This window comes from Staurois parvus, unplaced genomic scaffold (assembly GCF_062004578.1).
Source record: "Staurois parvus isolate SC_StPar_1 unplaced genomic scaffold, SC_StPar_1.0 ptg000090l, whole genome shotgun sequence".
Taxonomy (NCBI): Eukaryota; Metazoa; Chordata; class Amphibia; order Anura; family Ranidae; genus Staurois; species Staurois parvus.
The window spans coordinates 24,947,466-24,970,650 of record NW_028317886.1 but is presented as its reverse complement, the minus strand read 5'-3'; the positions used below and the strand labels follow the sequence as shown (position 1 = coordinate 24,970,650).

The 23,185-nt window shown below is 41.8% G+C and overlaps 1 protein-coding gene across 2 annotated transcripts in view; it reads left to right on the top strand.

The window, feature by feature from the left end:
- MMAA (metabolism of cobalamin associated A) overlaps window positions 1-23,185 on the top strand; it is a 40,393-nt gene that overhangs the window by 13,180 nt on the left and 4,028 nt on the right. For both annotated transcript variants that reach the window (XM_089670491.1, XM_089670490.1), the window contains exons 3-6: window positions 797-919; window positions 4,212-4,382; window positions 8,519-8,604; window positions 17,878-18,027. In XM_089670491.1, the coding sequence (XP_089526617.1) occupies window positions 797-919; window positions 4,212-4,382; window positions 8,519-8,604; window positions 17,878-18,027 (530 nt within the window). The remainder of the gene's footprint in view (window positions 1-796; window positions 920-4,211; window positions 4,383-8,518; window positions 8,605-17,877; window positions 18,028-23,185) is intronic.

The window sequence follows — 23,185 nt, the reverse complement described above, 5'->3', positions numbered from 1 at the left end:
GTTAAAATCCTTGTACTCTGTACATGGATCAACCAGAGGGGAATGGTTTTTTCTCAACAAAAGTGGAGTTACTCTTTAAGTTGCTGTAACTGATGTAGCAAGGGGCAGAAAAAAAAAAAAGACTGAGGTTGATTTACTAAAGCCATATAAACTGTTCACTTTGCAAGTGCAGTTGCATTCTGCAAGGAAATTTGGCCTAAAGTTTAGTGCATGAGGTGAGGCTCCCTCATCCAATCACGTGCAAGCAAAAATGCTGTTTTTTATTTTCCCTGCTTGTGATTGGGAATTCTATGCAAACTGAAGCACCACATTCACTAAGCTCTGGGGAAAATTCCCCTGCAGAATGCAACTTCACTTGAAAAATGAACAGGGTATTTGCAATTAGTAAATGAACCCCTATATTTCAGCTAGTGTACAGGGCTTGGATTCCATGAACGGAGGGAGTAGAAGGAAGGGAATGGGAAGGTGTAGGTAAGAGGGAGCAGCAGGAGAATACATGAATTCCAGTGAGACAGAAGCATACAGGAAGAGTCATCTGCATTTATCTACAATAATATTTTCCATAATCTCTTTTTTCTGCACACTCTGTAAGACTAAATTCATTTTAAGTTTTGAATATTCTGGTTGTGTGCAAAGTTCTTCCTGTCTTTTCTGATATGATTTGTACATGTCTTGCATTACTTGGTCACTAAGGTATTTCAGTGATCTATTTCAAACTATTTAACTTTAAAACTGTTACATATCATGTTGACTGTGACTAAAATAGTTTGTTTTGTTTCCACACTTTCTGACGTAGGCCTGTCTGGTCCCCCAGGAGCTGGAAAATCAACATTTATTGAATTTTTTGGGAAAATGCTTACTGAGCAGGGACACAAAGTTGCAGTATTGGCTGTTGATCCATCATCTAGCACCAGTGGTGGTAAGTTGCCTTTAAGAATTTGTTGAGTCCTTCAAGCTGTATTAAACCCAAAAGCAAACATTTATTATACTTCAGCTTACCAATTATTAGATGTGATGGCTGCATTGGTTTTCTTTTTTTTACTGTAATTTCTTTACTTTTACCAAGTGATCCTGTCTGTAAGGCTGTTCTTTTCAACAGAACAAGCTCCCCTTCATATGTAGCAGTTAGAGTGTGGAGACAGACCATTTAACACTGACAGGGGTGCTTACAATGATCAGCCTTTATTTATGTAAAACCTTTATCCCAAAGTACAAAACTGTTGCTGTAACTGCTTATAAAGTATTAGTCAGAGTTTGGCATCACTTTGTTAGTTAGTACATCTCTAACTCTCCTGCCCCGAAACTGACAGTGCTACTCTCCAAAAGGTGTCTCTGTTGCTCCTTAATCCAGCCTGTAGGCACCATAATACAGGATGTGCCTACTGGCAGGATTATGAGGGGGAAAAAGCCTAAAAAAAGAGAGTGAATGCTGCCACCACATCTAATGATTGTTATAGGATAAGTTCACCTTTCGTAACATGTTACATGTTACACCCATATTAAGGGTGTAAAGTGTAACATGTTACAATCAGACCTGCACCCGCTCCACTCGATCCCCGCTTCGACAGCTAGCGGGGGATCTTCCCCCTCGCTAGCTGTCAAATTTAAAAAAAAATTTCTGTGCAGGGCTCCGCCCACACGGCCACATCACTCATTCACAGTCATCTGTGAATGAGAGACTACAAGTTCCGACAGCCTTAGCAGCTGTCAGCTTGTATTCCTCCAATAAACTACCACAGTTCTCAGAAGCGCCGTGGCAGTTCATTCATTCTTCTTATCAGTATATATTAACAGGATGTACGAGCAAGCAGATATACTGACAGATCTGCAGGAGACTTGCATGGCACCAGCGATTTGCTGATCTCTGGTGCATTGGTTTACAGGATCCTGCAGACAAAAAAAATAAATGCACATATCTTTACCTGCAAAAAATGTGCATTTATTATTTTTTTCTAAAAGGTGAACTTATCATTTAAGCTGTAATATATTACATTTTTAGTTTGAGTTTAATGTCACTTAAAGCCCAACTCCAAGAACACTCAAAATCCTCCCTTGCAGTGTGGGTGCTTGTTTATGTCTAGGGGAAAGTAAAATCACTTTTGCTTACCTCATCCTCCACTGCTCCGGCAGACTACACTCCCCCCAAGTTCCTGCAGGGGATTGCCCCTCAGTGTCCTCACACACAGTGCAGGGCTATGGACTCTCCATCAGTCTTGATGATATCAGAGGCCTGGGGAGAAGAGGCTGTAGAGACCGATCTACCAGCAAAAGAGAGCATGTGGGAGAACAGATTATGGTGAGTAAAACTGCTGTACCTGGCCCACCTAGATATAAACAAGCAGTGAACCGTTGTAGTGCAGGTGCAGCACAACTTCAAGGAGGACTTTTAGTTTTCCTGGAGTTCAGTTTTAAAGAAGCATATTTTTAATTTGCACAAAAGCATAAGCTTAATATCGGAAAGTGGAAGGGTAGTATGGGATTGCAACTCTTACAAATGTCTGAATACAGGATATTAATCATCTATTATAAAATAATACTAAAATATTTCTATTAGTTTTGTTATCTGAAAGGAGAGCACCAGATTTATTGGAACTTGATGTTTATTTTCTAATTGTGTTCTGTAGCGGCATTATGGTTACAAATTGGTTCTCTGGTGAGTGCAGGATTCTTACCATAGCTATTTAGTTCCAGTATCATTTCCTATAGTGGTATAGGGATGTGCCAATCATATCCCCCAACGCCTAGTACATGCAGTTCTGGGCTTCGGGCAGGTGAGGGTTTTTTTACATTTAGCCCTGCTGCAGGTAAGCAGCAGGGTTTACTTTATGGTGCGATTTTCATGTCAGTTTTCAGTGCGATTTTCAAAGGTACTTGTTCAGCAGTTCCTCCTTTCTACAAAATTGTATTCCATTAACTTCTATGCAAATCTATCTTCTAGCCACGTCTATGCAAATCTGTTTTCTAGCCACTTCTATGCAAAACTGCCTTCCAACCACTTCTATGCAAAACCGGCTATCAATTGCTTCCTATGAGAACAGTTATTTCAGAATGCATTCCAAACTCGCAAAGCATAGAGTATAGTGGCATTATGAGATAACTGTCCATATAGGAAGCGATTCATAGCCAGGTTTACATAGAAGTGGCTGGAAGACAGATTTGCAAGGAAGTGACTAGAAAACTGGATCAAATTTGCACCTCATAGATGTGAACGTCCTTTTAGATACCATGCGAATGTTTGCCTTTCAGATCTGATCTGCATCAGATTCACATCAGTGTGAACCGGGACTAAGGCTCCATTCACACCTGGCAAATCGCATCATGTGAAGCTTGTTGCCCAAAAATGAGCAGGAGCTTCTGTTGGGTAACAAGTTTCACGTAATACAATTTGCCACGCGATAAATCGTGAGATAGTCACGGCAAAACCGCACCGTGTTTTAGGTGCTATTGAAAATAAAGGTACCTGTGTTTTGCGATTGTAGTGTGTTTTGAGATCATGGGCAAAATCACAGCGGTTATGCCATAATCCCAAACCGCCCAGGAGTGAATGAAACCTCAGTGAGTGGAAACCAGAACTTGATTTGGCTGCTCAGCATACGCTTCTACTGAGCACCCAAGTGCTTCTGTATGTGAAGGTAAGCTGAAGGAATAAAGTTTTTTTTTTTTCCTCATTTGGGCCAGCGCCTCCTTTACTCACTCAGCAGATGCGCTGCTGCTGAGCTTTAAGAGAGCCCAACACTCTCCTTTCCTGAGGAGCAGCCAATCAGTGCTCATTATACTGCAAGGTCTCTCCCTTCCTTCTAGTCCTCAGGTGCAGTGCTGGAGACAGGCAGGGAGGTGAGGAGCAGATAAACAGCACAATGTTAAACCTCTTTTAAATATGGTTTTGGTTAAAATTATTTTCTTCATCAGGACAAGTAGATTGGGACCCTCCTTAGTCCCTTGGACAAGTAGTTTTTTCAAAAATTTCCACACCCCTGTGGTATAAGTGAGCCCCTTGTGATATTTTTTCTTTTAAAAACCGTATATTTTAATATTGTCTTAGCAATGTTTGCCAGCCAAGTACATTTTGTGAAATTGTAAGGGGAATTAAAGTGAATTTGTGCCCAGATCATGCACACTTAAATATTTGCATATTCTGGACCAGCAGTGAAAATATTTACATTTAGAACTCTAGCTTAGTTCTGACAATAGATTTTTATTACTGATTTCAGGCTCTCTTCTTGGTGATAAAACACGAATGCAGGAGCTTTCTAGAGATATGAATGCTTACATTCGACCTTCTCCCACCAGGGGGACACTGGGAGGGGTGACAAGAACAACTAATGAAGCTATTTTACTCTGTGAAAGTGGTGGTTATAATATCGTACTTGTGGAGACTGTAGGTAAGGATACTTGTTTTATTGTTCTTTTTAACTATACAGGTCACCCATGAGTTAGCTAATGCCCGGCTCAGATGTGTAACATGTTAGTGGCCTCATATTCCTGGTTAATGCTCAACTGAACTTTCAATTTTATTCAGCTGAATACATTCCAAATGCAAAAAAAAGGTAAAGCCTTACATTTTTTGTTTGGAATACAGCAACAACATTAGCAGAAAACCTCTCCCTTGCTAGCATGCTCCCTGCATTGAAAACAGTAGTGTCTCTACAGAGGTCCAGCACATCCCTTGTTGAGTCTGCATGTAAAGTAATAAAATCATGATGGATATGCACCCACTATACTAATGATACACGTATTAAATGCAATTGGATTATAGAACTCAAAACACCAGCAGTTGAAAAAATTACGTATGAATAGAGAGGCACTCTTAGGAAATACTATTTCATCTGGATCCAAAAATGGCAGATGGGCAATGACCCCACATAATGTGTCAAGGCAAGGAATTGTGAATGGTAAAACCCTGTATAAGGTCAGAATGAAGTAAGGGGTGTAGCTGATGAGAATGTAAAAAGTTATTTTTTGTCTTTAGATAGCTGGTCAATATGATGCGAATATCTTTAGTCAAAATAATTGAACTGTAATATATTATGAATATTCTGCATATTTATTTGCCAGTGTGTAGCTGCAACATTTGTCGGATATTTTTTAATTGCTTTAAAAATGTAAGGATTGTGTTTTTGTGTTATTGAAAAAAATTAAAAATGGTGTGCAAAGCCTTACAGTTTTTTCTTAGAATGTAGCCACAACGTTAGTGGAAAAGCCTGTCCCCTTACTATATGCTTGCTCCCTGCATGGAGATATTAGAGCTCTGAAATGAGCAAGTCTCCTACTTCCTGTTGATTGAAGAAAGCTCTAGCTGTTACTCAGAAGAGGCAATGTCACACTGCTGCAGAGGAACCACTGATACCACTCAGACAGAAATGATGCTTCTCTGCAGCATGCTGGCAAGAGACAGACTTTTCTACTGATGTTGTGGATCATTTCTGTCACTATTTAAAAACCATGCGGCTGTGTAGGCAGAGATCTGTGAATGAATGAACTACAAGGCAGAAGGCTTTTAGTTCTTAATGAACTGCAAGGGCACTGGTGAGCGCCCTTATAGTTCATTTATTCTACCTACTCTACAGTAGGTAGAATAAATGAACTGTCTGCCTGTACAGAAGATAAGCTGTCTGCAGAATCTGAAATTGCACCTGTGATCTACTGATTATGATTGCAATGCTTTGTAGGCTCTATTGTAAAAAAAGCAAACAAAAACTAAATGCGCATGTTTTTACCTGCAAAAACATGTATATTTATTTATTTTTACAAAAGGTGAACTCAATCTTTAGGTATCACTGCTTTAATATTGGCCAGGCTATGGATATTCAATAATTAAGCATATTCTTAACTGGCAGCAAATGGGCTTTAAAGTAAACCCTCACTGACCTCAGTAGCTGAAGGACTGTGGAGAAATTCATTGTTAAAATGTTACGGCAAAAGAAAAAAAAAAGTTGTCTATGCCCTGCTCTCAGCAGCAGAGCTGCCCCTTCAAAGCAGGGAACTTGGCAGCCATCCAGCCTCCTAATCTGGACAGAACAGTGGCTAAATGTTTAGCACTTCTGCCTGGCAGTATCCCAACCATGACATCACTTGCCTGGAGTTTTCATGTTCTCCCTGTGTGTGCACGGTTTTCCTCTGGGTGCTCCGGTTTCCTCCCACACACCAAAGACATGTTGGTAGGTTAATTGGCTCCTATCTAAATTGGCCCTAGTATATTCATGTATGAATGTGAGTTAGGGACCTTGGATTGTATGCCTCTTGAGGGTTAGGGACTGATGTAGATGTACAATATATACAGTCAGGTCCATAAATATTGGGACATGGACACAATTCTAACATTTTTGGCTCTATACACCACCACAATGGATTTGAAATGAAACAAACAAGATGTGCTTTAACTGCAGACAGTCAGCTTTAATTTGAGGGTATTCACATCCAAATCAGGTGAACGGTGTAGGAATTACAAAAGTTTGCATATGTGCCTCCCACTTGTTAATGGTCCAAAAGTATTGGGACAATTGGCTTCTCAGCTGTTCCATGGCCAGGTGTGTGTTATTCCCTCATTATCCCAATTACAATAAGCAGATAAAAGGTCCAGAGTTCATTTCAAGTGTGCTGTTTGCATTTGGAATCTTTTGCTGTCAACTCTCAAGATGAGATCCAAAGAGCTGTCACTATCAGTGAAGCAAGCCATCATTAGGCTGAAAAAACTAAACAAACCCATCAGATAGATAGCAAAAACATTAGGCGTGGCCAAAACAACTGTTTGGAACACTCTTAAAAAGAAGGAACGCACCGGTGAGCTCAGCAACGCCAAAAGACCCGGAAGACCATGGAAAACAACTGTGATGGATGAGCGAAGAATTCTTTCCCTGGTGAAGAAAACACCCTTCACAACAGTTGGCCAGATCAAGAACACTCTCCAGGAGGTAGGTGTATGTGTGTCAAAGTCAACAATCAAGAGAAGACTTCACCAGAGTGAATACAGAGGGTCACCACAAGATGTAAACCATTGGTGAGCCTCAAAAACAGGAAGGCCAGATTAGAGTTTGCCAAACGACATCTAAAAAATCCTTCACAGTTCTGGAACAACATCCTATGGACAGATGAGACCAAGATCAACTTGTACCAGAGTGATGGGAAGAGAAGAGTATGGAGAAGGAAAGGAACTGCTCATGATCCTAAGCATACCACCTCATCAGTGAAGCATGGTGGTGGTAGTGTCATGGCGTGGGCATGTATGGCTGCCAATGGAACTGGTTCTCTTGTATTTACTGATGATGTGACTGCTGACAAAAGCAGCAGGATGAATTCTGAAGTGTTTCGGGCAATATTATCTGCTCATATTCAGCCAAATGCTTCAGAACTCATTGGACGCCGCTTCACAGTACAGATGGACAATGACCCAAAGCATACTGCAAAAGCAACCAAAGGGTTTTTTAAGGGAAAGAAGTGGAATGTTATGCAAGGGCCAAGTCAATCACCTGACCTGAATCCGATTGAGCATGCCTTTCACTTGCTGAAGACAAAACTGAAGGGAAAATGCCCCAAGAACAAGCAGGAACTGAAGACAGTTGCAGTAGAGGCCTGGCAGAGCATCACCAGGGATGAAACCCAGCGTCTGGTGATGTCTATGCGTTCCAGACTTCAGGCTGTAATTGACTGCAAAGGATTTGCAACCAAGTATTAAAAAGTGAAAGTTTGATTTATGATTATTATTCTGTCCCATTACTTTTGGTCCCTTAACAAGTGGGAGGCACATATGCAAACTGCTCTAATTCCTACACTGTTCACCTGATTTGGATGTAAATACCCTCAAATTAAAGCTGATAGTCTGCAGTTAAAGCACATCTTGTTCGTTTCATTTCAAATTCATTGTTGTGGTGTATAGAGCCAAAAATGTTAGAATTGTGTCCATGTCCCAATATTTATGGACCTGACTGTATATGTAAAGCGCTGTGTAAATTGACGGTGCTATATAAGTACCTGAAATAAATAAATAATCTCTACAAACAGCGAGCCTCCATGCTTGTACTGTAAATGTGAAGATGAATTGTTCCACATTGCCAACAGCCATTGAGGCCATTGAAGGCTTGCTTTAAAGCTCATTTACAGCAGGCTAAGAATTTGTAACTACTTGAATGTCCATAGTCTGGACATAGATTTATTATAAGGTTTAATATACTGTGTGTGTTTTCCTCTTGAGATTTTTCTGTCAGATATTGCATGCTGTCTGTGGGTACCATAGAGGGGATTCCTCTTTTCTTAGTGTTATGTTTGATACTTTTCAATTAGACAAAAGTGAAAGGAATGTCTCTCATGGGCATACAGAACATAGTAAACAGAGAATCTAAATTTTGCTCCCTGTAATAGAAATGTGTTTATTTCTGCCTGCCATCCCCTCACTTCCTATCTGTTGTATTGTAATTATCTCTGCATTTTGTGTTGTTGTAAGGTTGACTGACACAATACCTGTAGAACTGCAAGACAGATCATTGTAAGCAGTGTAACCTGCATTCCCTTTGTCATTGTGCAGGTGTAGGACAGTCTGAATTTGCAGTGGCTGACATGGTTGACATGTTTGTACTGTTGCTGCCACCAGCAGGAGGTGATGAATTGCAGGTATATTTTCCATTCCAGTTTTGCATTGTGGATAGATTATTGGAGTTAATGTGTACATGAACGTTTAAAGGGGCAAAAAAATGTGAAACCTGAAATTGGATTGTCTGAAAAACCATTTGTAATAACTTTTAGGTTGGATTCTCACTTTTTTGCTATTTTGCATTGTAATGTGTGTCATGTAATGGCAGCCCATTCCTAACACACCTAAAAAAATAATAGTAGTACTATTTAATGTAACCCCGTGCACTACAACCCCATTACCATGTTTTGTGGTGCACTGCAACATGTGTGTTGGGTGCCAAAATAATTAATGACTGCACAGCAACACACATGAAGCACATTTGCTCATTACGATGATGTGCACATTGCCTTAATGCAAATGTGTGAACCCATACTTCTGCTGTAGTCCACCACAATGTTACCCCAAACATTTGTTTATGTTTTGCATACAGTGAGATAGGGCTAAAACCTCTGTCAAGCTTTTGCCCCTGCTCCCATTGAGGAGTGTTACCCCCTCTTTCTGGGTGGTCCCCAAGACAGGGGTGTGAGGATAAACCTTCCATTTGGTATACTTCTTTTTATTCCAAATTGTTCTCTGTGTCTCCATTTGGGAGATTCTCCACATTTCCTGTGTGATGAGCAGTAGAGATGAACTCAGGTGTCCTCTGAACCCATCTCTAGCCAAACATGGAACTCACTTTTTATTTATTTATTACTCTAGTGAGGTGCGGGCCGAGTCATTTCTGCCCCACAGCTCACATAAATAAAGAGGTGGGCTAGGGGGGCAAAATTATGCAGCTCGCTGTTCACTGGGGTTTGAAAAAAAATAGCTCAAGTTCAGTTAAAGATGAATTCAGAGCATGCCTGAGCTCATCTGTAACATCCAGTATATGAATTGGGAGGTAATGATCCCTGCAGGGGCACAGACTGATAGTTTATAGCCCCTCCCCCATTCTATCCAAAGCTAAAGTCGGCTGAAGTATGGATTAAAATGTTACTAAACATACAACAGTAAAATCAGTCTGTACATGCGTAAAGCATGCTTTTTATACTCACTGTGGAACCCAAGGGGTTAATCCTCTGCATTGTGTAAAAACACTGTTTGATCCTGACCTCTCTGATCCTCCCCTTCTTAATTGAATAGGTATACCTAAATAAAGTGGCCAGTGAGTGTACATATTGTTTATTTTTAAACAGCAAACGGCTTACATAACTGAATTTGACTTATTATTGGCCTCTTGCAGGGCCTGCACAGCACAGCTCAGACTCCGATGAGAGCAAAAATCAGGAGCTAACTGGCTGTGCTGCTTTGTTTATGTGCTAACAAAGAACATACTGAAGAGAGGAGAGAGCAGAGTGACAGATGCGTTCATCAGCCTGTTGCTTCTCTTTCACTGTTCAGCCACAGGCTGGGACAAGACCTGTAAGGGTTATTGAACTAGAGCAGAGAAAAATCAGGTCTCTGTCCAGCCAGACAGGGCTGTGCCTTGTGGCAGAGCTGTGTAAATTTTGGGACCGGATGGACAGAAATGCAAATCCTTTGGCAAGTAAAACTGCTCCGTTATGTTTGTATCTGAATATTTAGCTGCGAGTATGCACAGAGAACACCAAAAGCCACACACCTAGAAAAGCCATTAATAAACAGGTGAAAGCAGCTTCATCCAAAGCCATGCTTCCAACACATTTCACCCACCCTTGGAGCTTAACCATGGAGGTTCATGATTAAGCCCCGTGGGTGGGGTGAAATGCGTTGGAGGCATGGCTTTGAATAAAGCTGGCTGAGGCTGCTTTCACCTATTTATTAATGGCTTTTCTAGGTGTGCAGTGTTTGGGACTTTCTCTATGCATATCCACAGTATGTGAGGAGTTTAGACCGACTCCTGCCCAGCCAGCACCCATTGCAGGAAACACTGGGAGGACTTACAGGTGCTTAAACGAAGACCATAAGTTTCATGAGGTTACAGTGTATATTTAGCTGTTTGTCTGGAGTTCAACTTTAGGTAAATTGGTACCTTAACCGCCTCCTGCCCACCATTTAAGGAAATGACGGGTGCAAGGTTGTTCTCTCGTTCTGGGAAGACGTCATATGATGTCCTCCCACTCTAACTGCGTGTGCACTCCCCCGGGGGCGCGCAGCGCGGCATATCACTGGTGTGCTGTGTCCCTGTGTCACGCTAACAGCTTGTGAGGAGAGGAGAGCCGGTAATCGGCATTACTCAGAGGGGACATGTACACTGATCATCAGGGCACTGATGATCAGTGTGCCTTGATGATCAGTGTAGCCCCAGCAGTGCCACCTGTCAGTGCCCATCAATGCTACCTATCAGTGCCACATATCAGTGGCTACCAGTGCACATCAATGCCACATATCAGTGTCCATCTGAGCTGTCTTTCAGTGCCACCAGTCAGTGCCACCTATCAATGCCAGTCAGTGCCACCTATCAGTGCTGCCAATCAGTGCCGCCTATCAGTGCTGCGTATCAGTGTCAGTCAGTGCCACCTAACAGTGCCAGTCAGTGCCACCTACCAGTGCCATATATAAGTTCTGCCTTTCAGTGCCCATCAGTGATGCCTGTCTATGCCCATCAGTGCCAGCTACCAGTGCCTCCTCAGTGCCCATTGGTGCTGCCTATCAGTGCCCATCACTGCAGCCTCTTTAGCACACATCAGTGAAGGAGCAAAATCACTTATTTACAAAATTGTATAACAGAAACTAAGAAAAAGCTTTTTTTTTTTCAAAATGTTCAGTTGTTTTTGGTTTGTTTAGCAAAAAATAACAAAAACCCAGAGGTGATTAAATACCACCAAAAGAAAGCTCTATCTTTTTTAAAAAAATGATAAAAATTTCATATGGGTACAGTGTTTCATGACCGTGCAATTGTCATTCAAAGTGCAACATCGCTGGAAATGGGCCTGGGCAGGAAGGGGGTATAAGTGCCCAGCAGGCAAGTGGTAAAGAGGCACAGTTCCTGTTCAGGGACACATCTGCCCGGATCCTCCCCCAGCCTCAAATGGACAAAATGGTGTTGTAGAGTTACTCTGTTATTTTTTTTACAGACGTGTCCCATATCTTAGGTGTTTGTTTACGTGAATATCTATGATTTGAGTGTATGGTAAGTGATGCTTTAGGTGTACTGGTCCATTAAAAGCCACACTCTAATAATCCGTTTATAAGGGAAACCCTGTATGTGTATGGTGTACTTTATATTCTACTACAAAATATTCTGCAGCAGTGACCTCTATCAGATCCTATAAATTCCCCGTCTGCTTTGTCTCTTCTTTAAATATTTATCCACCCAGTTAGCCAATGAATGTAAATCAGCTGCTTTTGCTCAAGAAAGCTGACCATATGGGAGCAATCATTTATGTTCCATGTGAGTTAGACTCAATGGCTTGTAATTTACATTAGCGTTCACCTCTGTCTGCTTCCTGTAGTGCACAGGAAGTTTTATGTGGCATAAGTTCGTAACTGATCTTTTAAATCACTTTAAGTTACACACACTATACAAACGAGTATGCAAATCATACTTTTGCTTTAGACCTTCATGTGGATTATCTAAAGTCTTAGGTTCTCTTCTGCTCCTGTTAGTCACCAAGGAGTTAAATGTGTGACTCAGATTGGAAACAGGTGTTGGTGGTATTTGTATGTATAGCATGCACAAAGAGGCCATACATTCATGGGATGTATGTCCCCATTTCCGGTCGCTATCGCTACCTATAGGGCCCATTCACACAATGCTTTTTTCATATGCAGTGTTAAAGAAGAACTCCAGAATTTTTTTTTAAAAAACTCTGCTGGGTTATAAATACACTGCTCAAAAAAATTAAGCATCAAGTCAATTAAACTCCTGGGATATTGATCTGGTCAGTTAAGTAGCAGGGGGGTTGTTAATCAGTTTCAGCAGTAGGGTTGCCACCTCATCCCTTTAAAACCAAATACGTTTTATTTACACAGGTTCTGGCTGATAAGGTGGTAATTAAACTCACCTAGAGCCTTATCTGCATTCATTTAGCCTCAGATACTGTGTAATTAATACGTGTTCGGTTTTAAAGGGATGAGGTGGCAACCTTATTCAGCTGCTTTGGTGCACTAGATGGGCAACAATGAAACGACCCCCAAAACAGGAATAGTTTTACAGATGGAGACCACAGACATTTTTTCCCCTACTCATCTTTTCTGACTGTTTTTCACTAGTTTTGCATTTTGCTAGGATCATTATCACTAGTCGTAGCATGCGGTGATGCCTGGACCCTACAGAGGTTGTGCAGGCAGTCCAACTCCTATAGGATGGCACATCAATACTTGCCAATGCCAGAAGGTTTGCTGTGTCTCTCAGCACAGTCTCAAGAGCTTGGAGGAGATTCCAGGAGACAGGCAGTTACTCTAGGAGAGCTGGACAGGGCCGTAGAAGGTCCTTAACCCATCAGCAGGACCGGTATCTGCTCCTTTGTGCAAGGAGGAACAGGATGAGCACTGCCAGAGCCCTACAAAATGACCTCCAGCAGGCCACTGATGTGAATGTCTGTGACCAAATAATCAGAAACAGACTTCATGAGGGTGGCCTGAGGGCCTGACATCCTCTAGTGGGCCTTGTGCTCACCGCCTGGCACCATAGAGCTCGATTGGCATTTGCCATTGAACACCAGAATTGGCAGGTCTGCCACTGGTACCCTGTGCTTTTCACAGATGAGAGCAGGTTCACCCTGACCACGTGACAGGTGTGAAAGGGTCTGGAGAAGCCGTGGAGAACTTTATGCTGCCTGTAACATCGTTCAGCATGACCGTTTTGGCGGTGGGTCAGTGATGGTCTGGGGAGGCATATCCATGGAGGGATGCACAGACCTCTACAGGCTAGACCAGTGGTCTCCAAACTGCGGCCATGGGCCGAATGCGGCCCTTTGTTTGCTTCTATCCAGCTCTCAGGGTACTTTTCCTCCCCCTGACACCAACAAGGAAGCACCATTTCTTACACTGGCACCAACAGTGCGGAACCATTCCTCTCACTGACACCAACAATGGGGCATTTTTCCTTCTACTGGCACCAATGATAGGGCACAATTACTCCCACTGATATAAACAATTAGGCACTATTCCTACAACTAATACCAATAATAGAGTATTATTCCTCCCTCTAATACCAATGTTTGGGCACTATTCATCCCACTGTCACCAATGATGGAGCACTATTCATCCCACTGGCACCAATGATGGGGCCCTATTCATCCAACCAATACCAATTAAGGGGCACTATTCTTTCACTGGTTCCAATGTTGAGGCACTATTCCTCCCACTGACAAATAGTGATGGGGCACGATTTCTCCCACTGTCATCAATGATGGGGCATTATTCATCCCACTAATATCTATGATGGGGCACTATTCTGCCAATACCAGTGATGGGGCACTATTCCTCCAACTAATACCAATGACTGGACACTATTCCTCCTTCCACTGACTACAAACTTTGTCATGTTTTTTTACTCCTACTTTCGCTGGGACATTTTGTACTCACGGGCCACTCCGGCCCCCCTAAAGTCTGAAGGACAGTAAGCTGGCCCTTTGTTTAGCAAGTTTAGAGACCCCTGGGCTAGACAATGGCACCCCCCTGACTGCCATTAAGTATCAGAATGAAATCATTGGATCCATTGTCAGACCCTACACTGGTGCAATGGGTTCTGGGTTCCTCCTGGTGCACGACAATGCCTGGCCTCATGCGGCGAGAGCATGCAGGCAGTTCCTGGAGGATGAAGGAATTGATAACATTGAATGGCCCCCACACTTGCCTGACCTAAATCCAATAGAACACCTCTGGGATATTATGTTTCGGTCCATCCGACGCTACCAGGTTGTATCTTAGACTGTCCAGGACTGCCCTGGTCCCAATCTGGGAGGAAATACCCCAGGACACCATCCGTCATCTCATTAGGAGCATGCCCTGACGTTGTCAGGCATGAATACAAGCACGTGGAGTCCATACAAACTACTGAGTACCATTTTGAGTTGCTGCAAAGAAATTTCAGCAAAATGGACTAGCCTGCTGCATAATTTTTTCACTTTGGTTTTCGGGGGGGCCTTCGAATTCAGTTCTCTGTAGGTTGATAATTTTCATTTCCATGAAACGATATGCATCTAATCACAAAATACAAAGAGTCCTGTAAATGGACCGTTGAGAGGGGAGGCAGACAACTTGACCTCTTGTGTACAGGAGAGCTGCAAGCTGCTGTTGGTGTGCCAGAAGCGAAAGGCATGCTATCAACCTTCAATGAAAGTGTAAATTATAAATAACAGCCATCAATCCAGGAGATGGTAAAAACCTTCAGACATTTAACTATTTGTAACTCAGAAGATTTTTTTTTTTCATTTTCCTGGAGTTGTTTAGGTTTTTATTTCATACACCATGGTTTGTTTGGGGTGTATTTTTTTACGTTTCTTTTAAGGAAGAGATATTTTGTTTGCAGCTAAACACATTAAAATGTGTAGCAAGATACACACTTGCTGGTTACTGCACCAGAATTTTTTTTAAAGCCCACCACACAAAACTCCATAGGAAAGAACCTAGTCCATGGCTCTTGATTTACTATAGGCACAGTTTGTAGCTTTTTTAAGTGCAGATATGTGATTGGACTCGTGGATTTCTTAATTTTTTTTGTGAGCTGTAAGTTAATATTAACCCCTTCCCACACAGCCAGTCCCATTTTTGACAGCGTGGTCACTGTGCTGGAAGTGTTTTCACAGCACAGAAACCACCACACATACGCGTTAAATGGGTAGCAAGAGGTTAAACACTGTTTTATAGACCTATTGTTTTCTTGATTTCATTGAGTACTTCACTTCCGCTCTTCAAATTCTAGTCCATCCCCAATTACGCATGCACACCTTTAGTATTTTTAGTTCCTGAAGAGAACCAGCTTAGGCCCTCTTGCACATATGATCGTGCCTAGGCTCACTTTGTTTTTGTAGCCTTGGAGGAGCCTATCGAGAGTTTTAGTTTATTAGAGGCACATCCCATCTACTGCAGCTTCTGATCACTGTACTAAATGAATGGCCTGATCAGAGGGTGCGGTGTAAGAACATGTAGAGCTGCCCAGCAATACCTTTTTCCTCCGCTAATATGGTAACTGTCTACTATTTCTACTCGCTGTGGAATGGATGACAAAGAACTCCTTGGCAAAAGCGCAACTGCAGAATTCCTGCAGTCAGTGCTCTGTATTCTACAACTAACTTGTATTGTCTGAAACATAGATTTGCCTGAGATTAGGTCCACTTTCTGTCAAATCCCTTTAGACAAAATAATATTTTCATTACATATTTAAGATGGGAAGTAGTTTAAGGTAATTCTTTAATGTCCTTTAGATTATTCTATGCCTACTGATGATGTGTTTTCTCTTTAAAATATAAATCCATCATTTTGCTGCATTACAAATATGGATAAATATACAGTCATGGCCAAAAATATTGGCACCCCTGCATTTCTGTCAGATAATGTACCACTTCACCCAGAAAACTGTTGCAATTACAAATGTTTAGACATTCTCATGTTTATTTCTTTTTTTTGTTTTGGTATGACACAAAAAAGTGGAGAAACAAAAAGCCAAATTTGACACATTCCATGCAAAACCCCAAAAATGGACTGGACAAAATTATTGCCACCCTCAATTTAATATTTGCTAACACACCCCGTGGAAAAAATAACTGAAATCAATTGCTTCCTGTAACCAACAATGAGTTTCTTACACCTCTCTACTGAAATTTTGGACCATTCTTCTTTCGCCAACTGGTCCAGGTCTCTCAAATTGGAAGGGTTCTTTTTCCTAACTGTCATTTTGAGATCTCTCCACAGGTGCTCTATGGGATTTAGATCTGGACTCATTGCTGGCCAGTACAGTACTCTTGAGCTTTGTCTGAAATCATTTCTGGGTACTTTTTGTCATGTGTTTGGGTCATTGTCCTGCTGTAAGACCTATGACCTCTGACGGAGACTGAACTTTTTGCCATTGGGCCCGACATTGCACCCCAGTATTCTTTGGTAGTCGTCAGATTTCATAATGCCATGCATGCGGACAAGACATCCACTGCCTGGAGCAGCAAAGCAACCCCAAAACATCATTGAACCTCCACCATGTTTGACTGTAGGGACTGTATTCTTTTCTTTAAGGCCTCATTGCTTTTTCTGAAAACAGTAGAATGATGGGCTTTACAAAAAAGCTGTAAGTTTGTTTTGTTCGTCCACAGCACATTGTACCAAAAGGATTTTGGCTTCCTCAGGTAAGTTTTGGCAAATTCCAATCTGGCTTTTTTATGTTTCTGTGTCAGCAGTTGGGGTCCTCCTGAGTCACCTACCATAGCGTCCCTTTTCATTCAGATGGTGGCATATAGTGCGAGATGACACAGATGTACCCTGTGTCTGAAGGTCAGCTTGAATTTGTCTGGAAGTTGAACAAGGTTCTTTATCCACCATTCAAACAATCCTTCTTTGATCAATTTTTCTCTTTCATCCATATGCTGGGAGATTAGCTACAGTGACATGGGAGTAAACCTCTAGACAATGTTGCACACAGTGGACACAGGAACATTAAGATCTCTGGAGATGGACTTGTAACCTTGAGGTTGTCCATGCTTTTCCACAATTTTTGTTCTCAAATCCTCAGACAATTCTTTGCTGCTCTTTCTCTTCTCCATGCTCCATGTGGCATACAAAGACACACAACAGAAAGGTTTCTTAAAGTATTAAGGGTGTGGCGCTTTTATTACACTTGTGATACAACAGAAAGGTTGAGTACATTTTTCACCATTTTAGCTGGTCATCAGTGTGATTTTTATATTTGTTGGCACCTGTTAATTGATGCAGGTGAATTTAATTACAAATTGCAGGAGCATCACAAACTTGGAATGCAATTATTTCTTACAATTTTGAGATACCAACAATTTTGTCCAGTCCATTTTGGAGTTTTGCGTGAAATGTGTCAGATTTGGCTTTTTTTTTTCTCCACTTAATGTCATACTAATACAAACAAAAGAAATAAACATGAAAAAGCCTAAGCATTTGTAATTGCAACAATTTTCTGGGCGAAGTGGTGCATTAGCTGACAGAAATGCAGGGGTGCCAATATTTTTGACCATGACTGTATAATATATGCCTGTCATTGCATAGATGTCATTTTATAAGTGGCGACAGGCATTTGCATAGTGGACCATTCTCATGATTGTTTCCTAAAAAGCTGCTTTCTCTTGGCAGAGTGTGAGTAAGTAAACAATTTTCTCTTGTCTTTGCAGGGCATTAAAAGGGGCATCGTTGAAATGGCAGACCTGGTCGTGATAACAAAAGCTGATGGGAATTTGCTAATACCAGCAAGAAAGATTCAAGCAGAGTATGTTAGTGCTTTGAAGTTGCTCAGAAAACGTTGTAAAATCTGGAAGCCTGAGGTAAGGTAGTAGAAGGGATATTGCTATAACATATGTTTGGTGTTGGGGCAAAAGTGTATCACAAAAGGCTGGGTGAATTCAGGTAGACAGTAGAAGAATAGGTCTTTTTCCGCTTTTCTTTCATTTAGAATCTGTAATTTCATATACAGCTGTGAGAAGGTGTTTGTGAGCCCTTATACATTTGCTGTGCAAATGGCTACTGAAATGTGATTTGATCAACAGTGGCAATAATAGACATTTGTATTAAACACACACAACAATTTGCATTGTCTTTTTTTTTTTTAATGAACAAGTATAGTAAAGGCTTTAAGGGTTAAACATTTAAGTAAGTTCAAGAGCACATTCTAAACATCATGGCTGTAACCCTGTCTTGGTTGGGTAAGACTAAATATGAGAATAATCCCACGGTACCTATAACTCCCTCATGCAACAATTCATGCATAAAATGATATTATTTGAAGAATAAAAAGCCATCACATCAGAGTTTTTAGATTACAGAGATTTTGTGGAAAGGACTCCAGAATTTTGGTTTAATATTTTTCACTTTAATATTTATTATATGTATACATTTATGAGTATTTGTTGAGACAATAGACGTTGAAAAGTAATATACACAGGGGTTGGTCAGCAAAATACACATTTTATTTTATCTTGGCTGGGTGGTTTATAGGAAACATCATGGCAAATGTCTTAAAACATGCAGTGGTGAGCTTGATTTAATTCCAGTCCATGGCCTGGTCTACCAAAGTGAGTGAGAAGTCTCCAAACTATCCAAAAACCTATATCTGAAATACCGCTTTCGCTTGAACTGAATTGATGAATTGAATAGTCAAGTGAACTGGTAGAAAGTTTATAGAATCCCTTATATATATATATATATATATATATATATATATATATATATATACACAATGGGCAAAAGGGTATTTATTCAGCCACCAATTGTGCAAGTTCTCCCACTAAAAAAGATGAGAGAGGCCTGTAATTGGCATCATAAGTAGACCTCAACTATGAGAGACAAAATGAGAAAAAAAATCCAGACAATCACATTGGCTGATTTGGAAAGAATTTATTTGCACATTATGGTGGAAAATAAGTATTTGGTCATCTACAAACAAGCAAGATTTCTGGCTCTCACAGACCTGTACCTTCTTTTTTAAGAGGCTCCTCTGTCCTGCACTCATTACCTGTATCAATGGCACCTGTTTGAACTTGTTATCAGTATAAAAGACACCTGTCCACAACCTCAAACAGTCACACTCCAAACTCCACTATGGTGAAGACTAAAGAGCTGTCGAAGAACACCAGAAACAAAATCGTAGACCTGCACCAGGCTGGGAAGACTGAATCTGCAATAGGCAGGCAGCTTGGTGTGAACAAATCAACTGTGGGAGCAATAATTAGAAAATGGAAGACATACGAGACCACTGATAATCTCCCTCGATCCGGGGCTCCACGCAAGATCTCAGCCTGTGGGGTCAAAATGATCACAAGAACGGTGAGCAAAAATCCCAGGACCACACGGGAGGACCTAGTGAATGACCTGCAGAGAGCTGGGACCAGCGTAACAAAGGATACCATCAGTAACACACTACGTCGCCAGGGACTCAGATCCTGCAGTGCCAGACGTGTCCCCCTGCTTAAGCCAGTACATGTCCAGGCCCGTCTGAAGTTTGCTAGAGAGCATTTGGATGATCCAGTAGAGGATTGGGAGAATGTCATATGGTCAGATGAAACCAAAATAGAACTGTTTGGTAGAAACACAACTCGTCGTGTTTGGAGGAATGCTGAGTTGCATCCAAAGAACACCATGCCTACTGTGAAGCATGGGGGTGGCAACATCATGCTTTGGGGCTGTTTCTCCACAAAGGGACCAGGACGACTGATCCATGTACAGGACAGAATGAATGGGGCCATGTATCGTGAGATTTTGAGTGCAAACCTCCTTCCATCAGCAAGGGCATTGAAGATGAAACGTGGCTGGGTCTTACAACATGACAATGATCCCAAACATACCGCCCGGGCAACGAAGGAGTGGCTTCGTAAGAAGCATTTCAAGGTCCTGGAGTGGCCTAGCCAGTCTCCAGATCTCAACCCCATAGAAAACCTTTGGAAGGAGTTGAAAGTCCGTGCGACAGCCCCAAAACATCACTGCTCTAGAGGAGATCTGCATGGAGGAATGGGCCAACATACCAGCAACAGTGTGTGCCGACCTTGTGAAGACTTACAGGAAACGTTTGACCTCTGTCATTGCCAACAAAGGATATATAACAAAGTATTGAGATGAACTTTTGATAGTGACCAAATACTTATTTTCCACCATAATTTGCAAATAAATGTTTTCCAAATCAGCCAATGTGATTGTCTGGATTTTTTTTCTCATTTTGTCTCTCATAGTTGAGGTCTACCTATGATGCCAATTACTGGCCTCTCTCATCTTTTTAAGTGGGAGAACTTGCACAATTGATGGCTGACTAAATACTTTTTTGCCCCACTGTATATGTACACAGTGCCTTGGAATAGTATTCATACCCCCTGAAATTGTCCACATTTTGTTATGTTACAACCAAAAATGTAAATGTATTTTATTGGGATTTTCTGTGATAGACCAACACAAAAATGGCACATAATTGTGAAGTGGAAGGAAAACGATAAATGGTTTTCAAAATTATTTACAAATATCTGCAAAGTGTGGTGTGCCTTTGTATTCATGCCCCTTTACTCTGATACCCCTAACTAAAATCTAGTGGAACCAATTGCCTTCAGCTGTTCTGTGAAGCCCTCAGAGGTTTGTTAGAGAACATTAGTGAACAAACTCCCATGGCTTCCAATACCACCTCTATGCTGATGACACCCAGATCTATCTCTCCACTCCCCAGCTCACCCCTTCAACCTCCTCACGTATCACAAATCTACTGAGCGACATATCAGCATGGATATCACATCACTACCTTAAACTAAATCTTTCAAAAACTGAGCTTGTAATATTTCCTCCTCCCCTATCCCCCACTCACGACTTTACCATTAAGATCAACAGCACAACCATTGGTCCTTCCCCTCATGCCAGGGTGCTAGGCGTAATCCTAGACTCTGACCTCTCCTTTGGGCCCCACATCCACTCACTGGCTAAATCCTGCCGTCTCAACCTCCGGAACATTTTCAAAATCCGCCCCTTCCTGACCAATGACACCACAAAACAACTCATCTATGCCTTGGTTATATCCCACCTCGATTACTGCAACTCCCTCCTCACTGGTCTACCATCACACAGGCTATCCCCCCTTCAGTCTATTATGAATGCTGCTGCTAGACTCATACACCTTACCAACCGATCAGCGACTGCTGCCCCTCTCTGCCAATCCCTCCACTGGCTTCCACTAACCCAACGTATAAAATTCAAAATACTAACCGCAGCTTACAAAGCCATCCACAACACTGCCCCTAGCTACATCACCGACCTCATCCACAGATACCGCCCAAATCGCCCACTCCACTCCTCCCATGATATCCTCCTCTCTAGCTCCCTCATTACCTCCTCCCACGCTCACCTCCAGGACTTCTCCAGAGCCTCTCCCATCCTCTGGAACTCCCTACCACAGTATGTCCGGTCAGCCCCCACCCTGTCTGCCTTTAGGCGATCTTTGAAAACTCACTTCTTCAGGGAAGCCTACACCACCTCCACCTAAGAACTGTACTTGAATCACCTCCGCTAGATCATTCCCCGCAGCTATCACCTTTTGTATCACTTGTATCACCTCCCCCTTCCTTTAGATTGTAAGCTCCACAAACAGGGCCCTCCTATTCCTTCTGTACTGAAATGTATTGTAATTGTACTGTCTCCCTTATATTGTAAAGTGCTGCGCAAACTGTTGGCGCTATATAAATCCTGTATAATAATAATAATAATAATAACAAACAGCATCATGAAGGCCAAGGAACACACCAGACAGGCCAGGGATAAAGTTGTGGAGAAGTCTAAAGCAGGGTTAGGTTATAAAAAAATATCCCAAGCTTTGAACATCTCATGGCACTACTGTATCCATGATCTGAAAATGGAAAGAGTATGGCACAACTGCAAACCTTCCAAGACATGGCCGTCCACCTAAACTGACATCCCGGGCCAGGAGAGCATTAATCAAAGAAGCAGCAAAAAGGCCTATGGTAACTCTAGAGGAGCTGCAGAGATCCACAGCTCAGGTGGGTGGGAGAGTCTGTCCACAGGACAACTATTAGTCATGCACTCCACAAATCTGGCCTTTATGGGAGAGGGACAAGAAGAAAGCCATTGTTGAAAGAAAGCCATAAGAAGTCCCGTTTGCAAGAAGCCATGTGGGGGACACAGCAAACATGTGGAAGAAGCTGCTCTGGTCAGATGAGAAAAACACTGCAAAACACTATGTGTGGCAGAAAACTAAAAAACACATCACCCTGAATACACCATCCCCACCGTGAAACATGGTTGTGGCAGCATCATGTTGTGGGAATGCTTTCCTTTAGCAGGGACAGGGAAGCTGGTCAGAGTTGATGGGAAGATAAATGGAGCCAAATACAGGGCAATCTTAGAAGAAAACCTGTTAGAGTCTGCAAAAGACTTGAGACTGGGGCAGAGGTTCACTTTTCAGCAGGACAACAACCCTAAATGTACAGCCAGAGCTACAATGGAATGGTTTAGATCAAAGCATATTCATGTGTTAGAATGGCCCAGTCAATGTCGAGACTTAAATCCAATTGAAACTTTTTGGTAAGACTTGCAAATTACTGTTCACAGACGCTCTCCATCCAATCTGACAGAGCTTGAGCTATTTTGCAAAGAAAAATGGGCAAAATGTCACTCTCTAGATGGGCAAAGCTGGTAGAGACATACCCAAGAAGACTTGCAGCTGTAATTGCAGTGAAAGGTGGTTCTAAAAAAGTATTGACTCAGGGGGGCTGAATGGATGCATGCCACACTTTTTAGATATTTATGTGTAAAAACATTTGAAAACAATTTATCATTTTCCTTCAACTTCACAATTATGTGCCACTTTGTGTTGTTCTATCACATAAAATCCCAATAAAATACATTTACGTTTTTGATTGTAACATGACAAAATGTGGAAAATTTCAAGGGGTGTGTGTGTGTCTGTCTGTCCATTTTAGAGTGTTATTCTCCAAATAG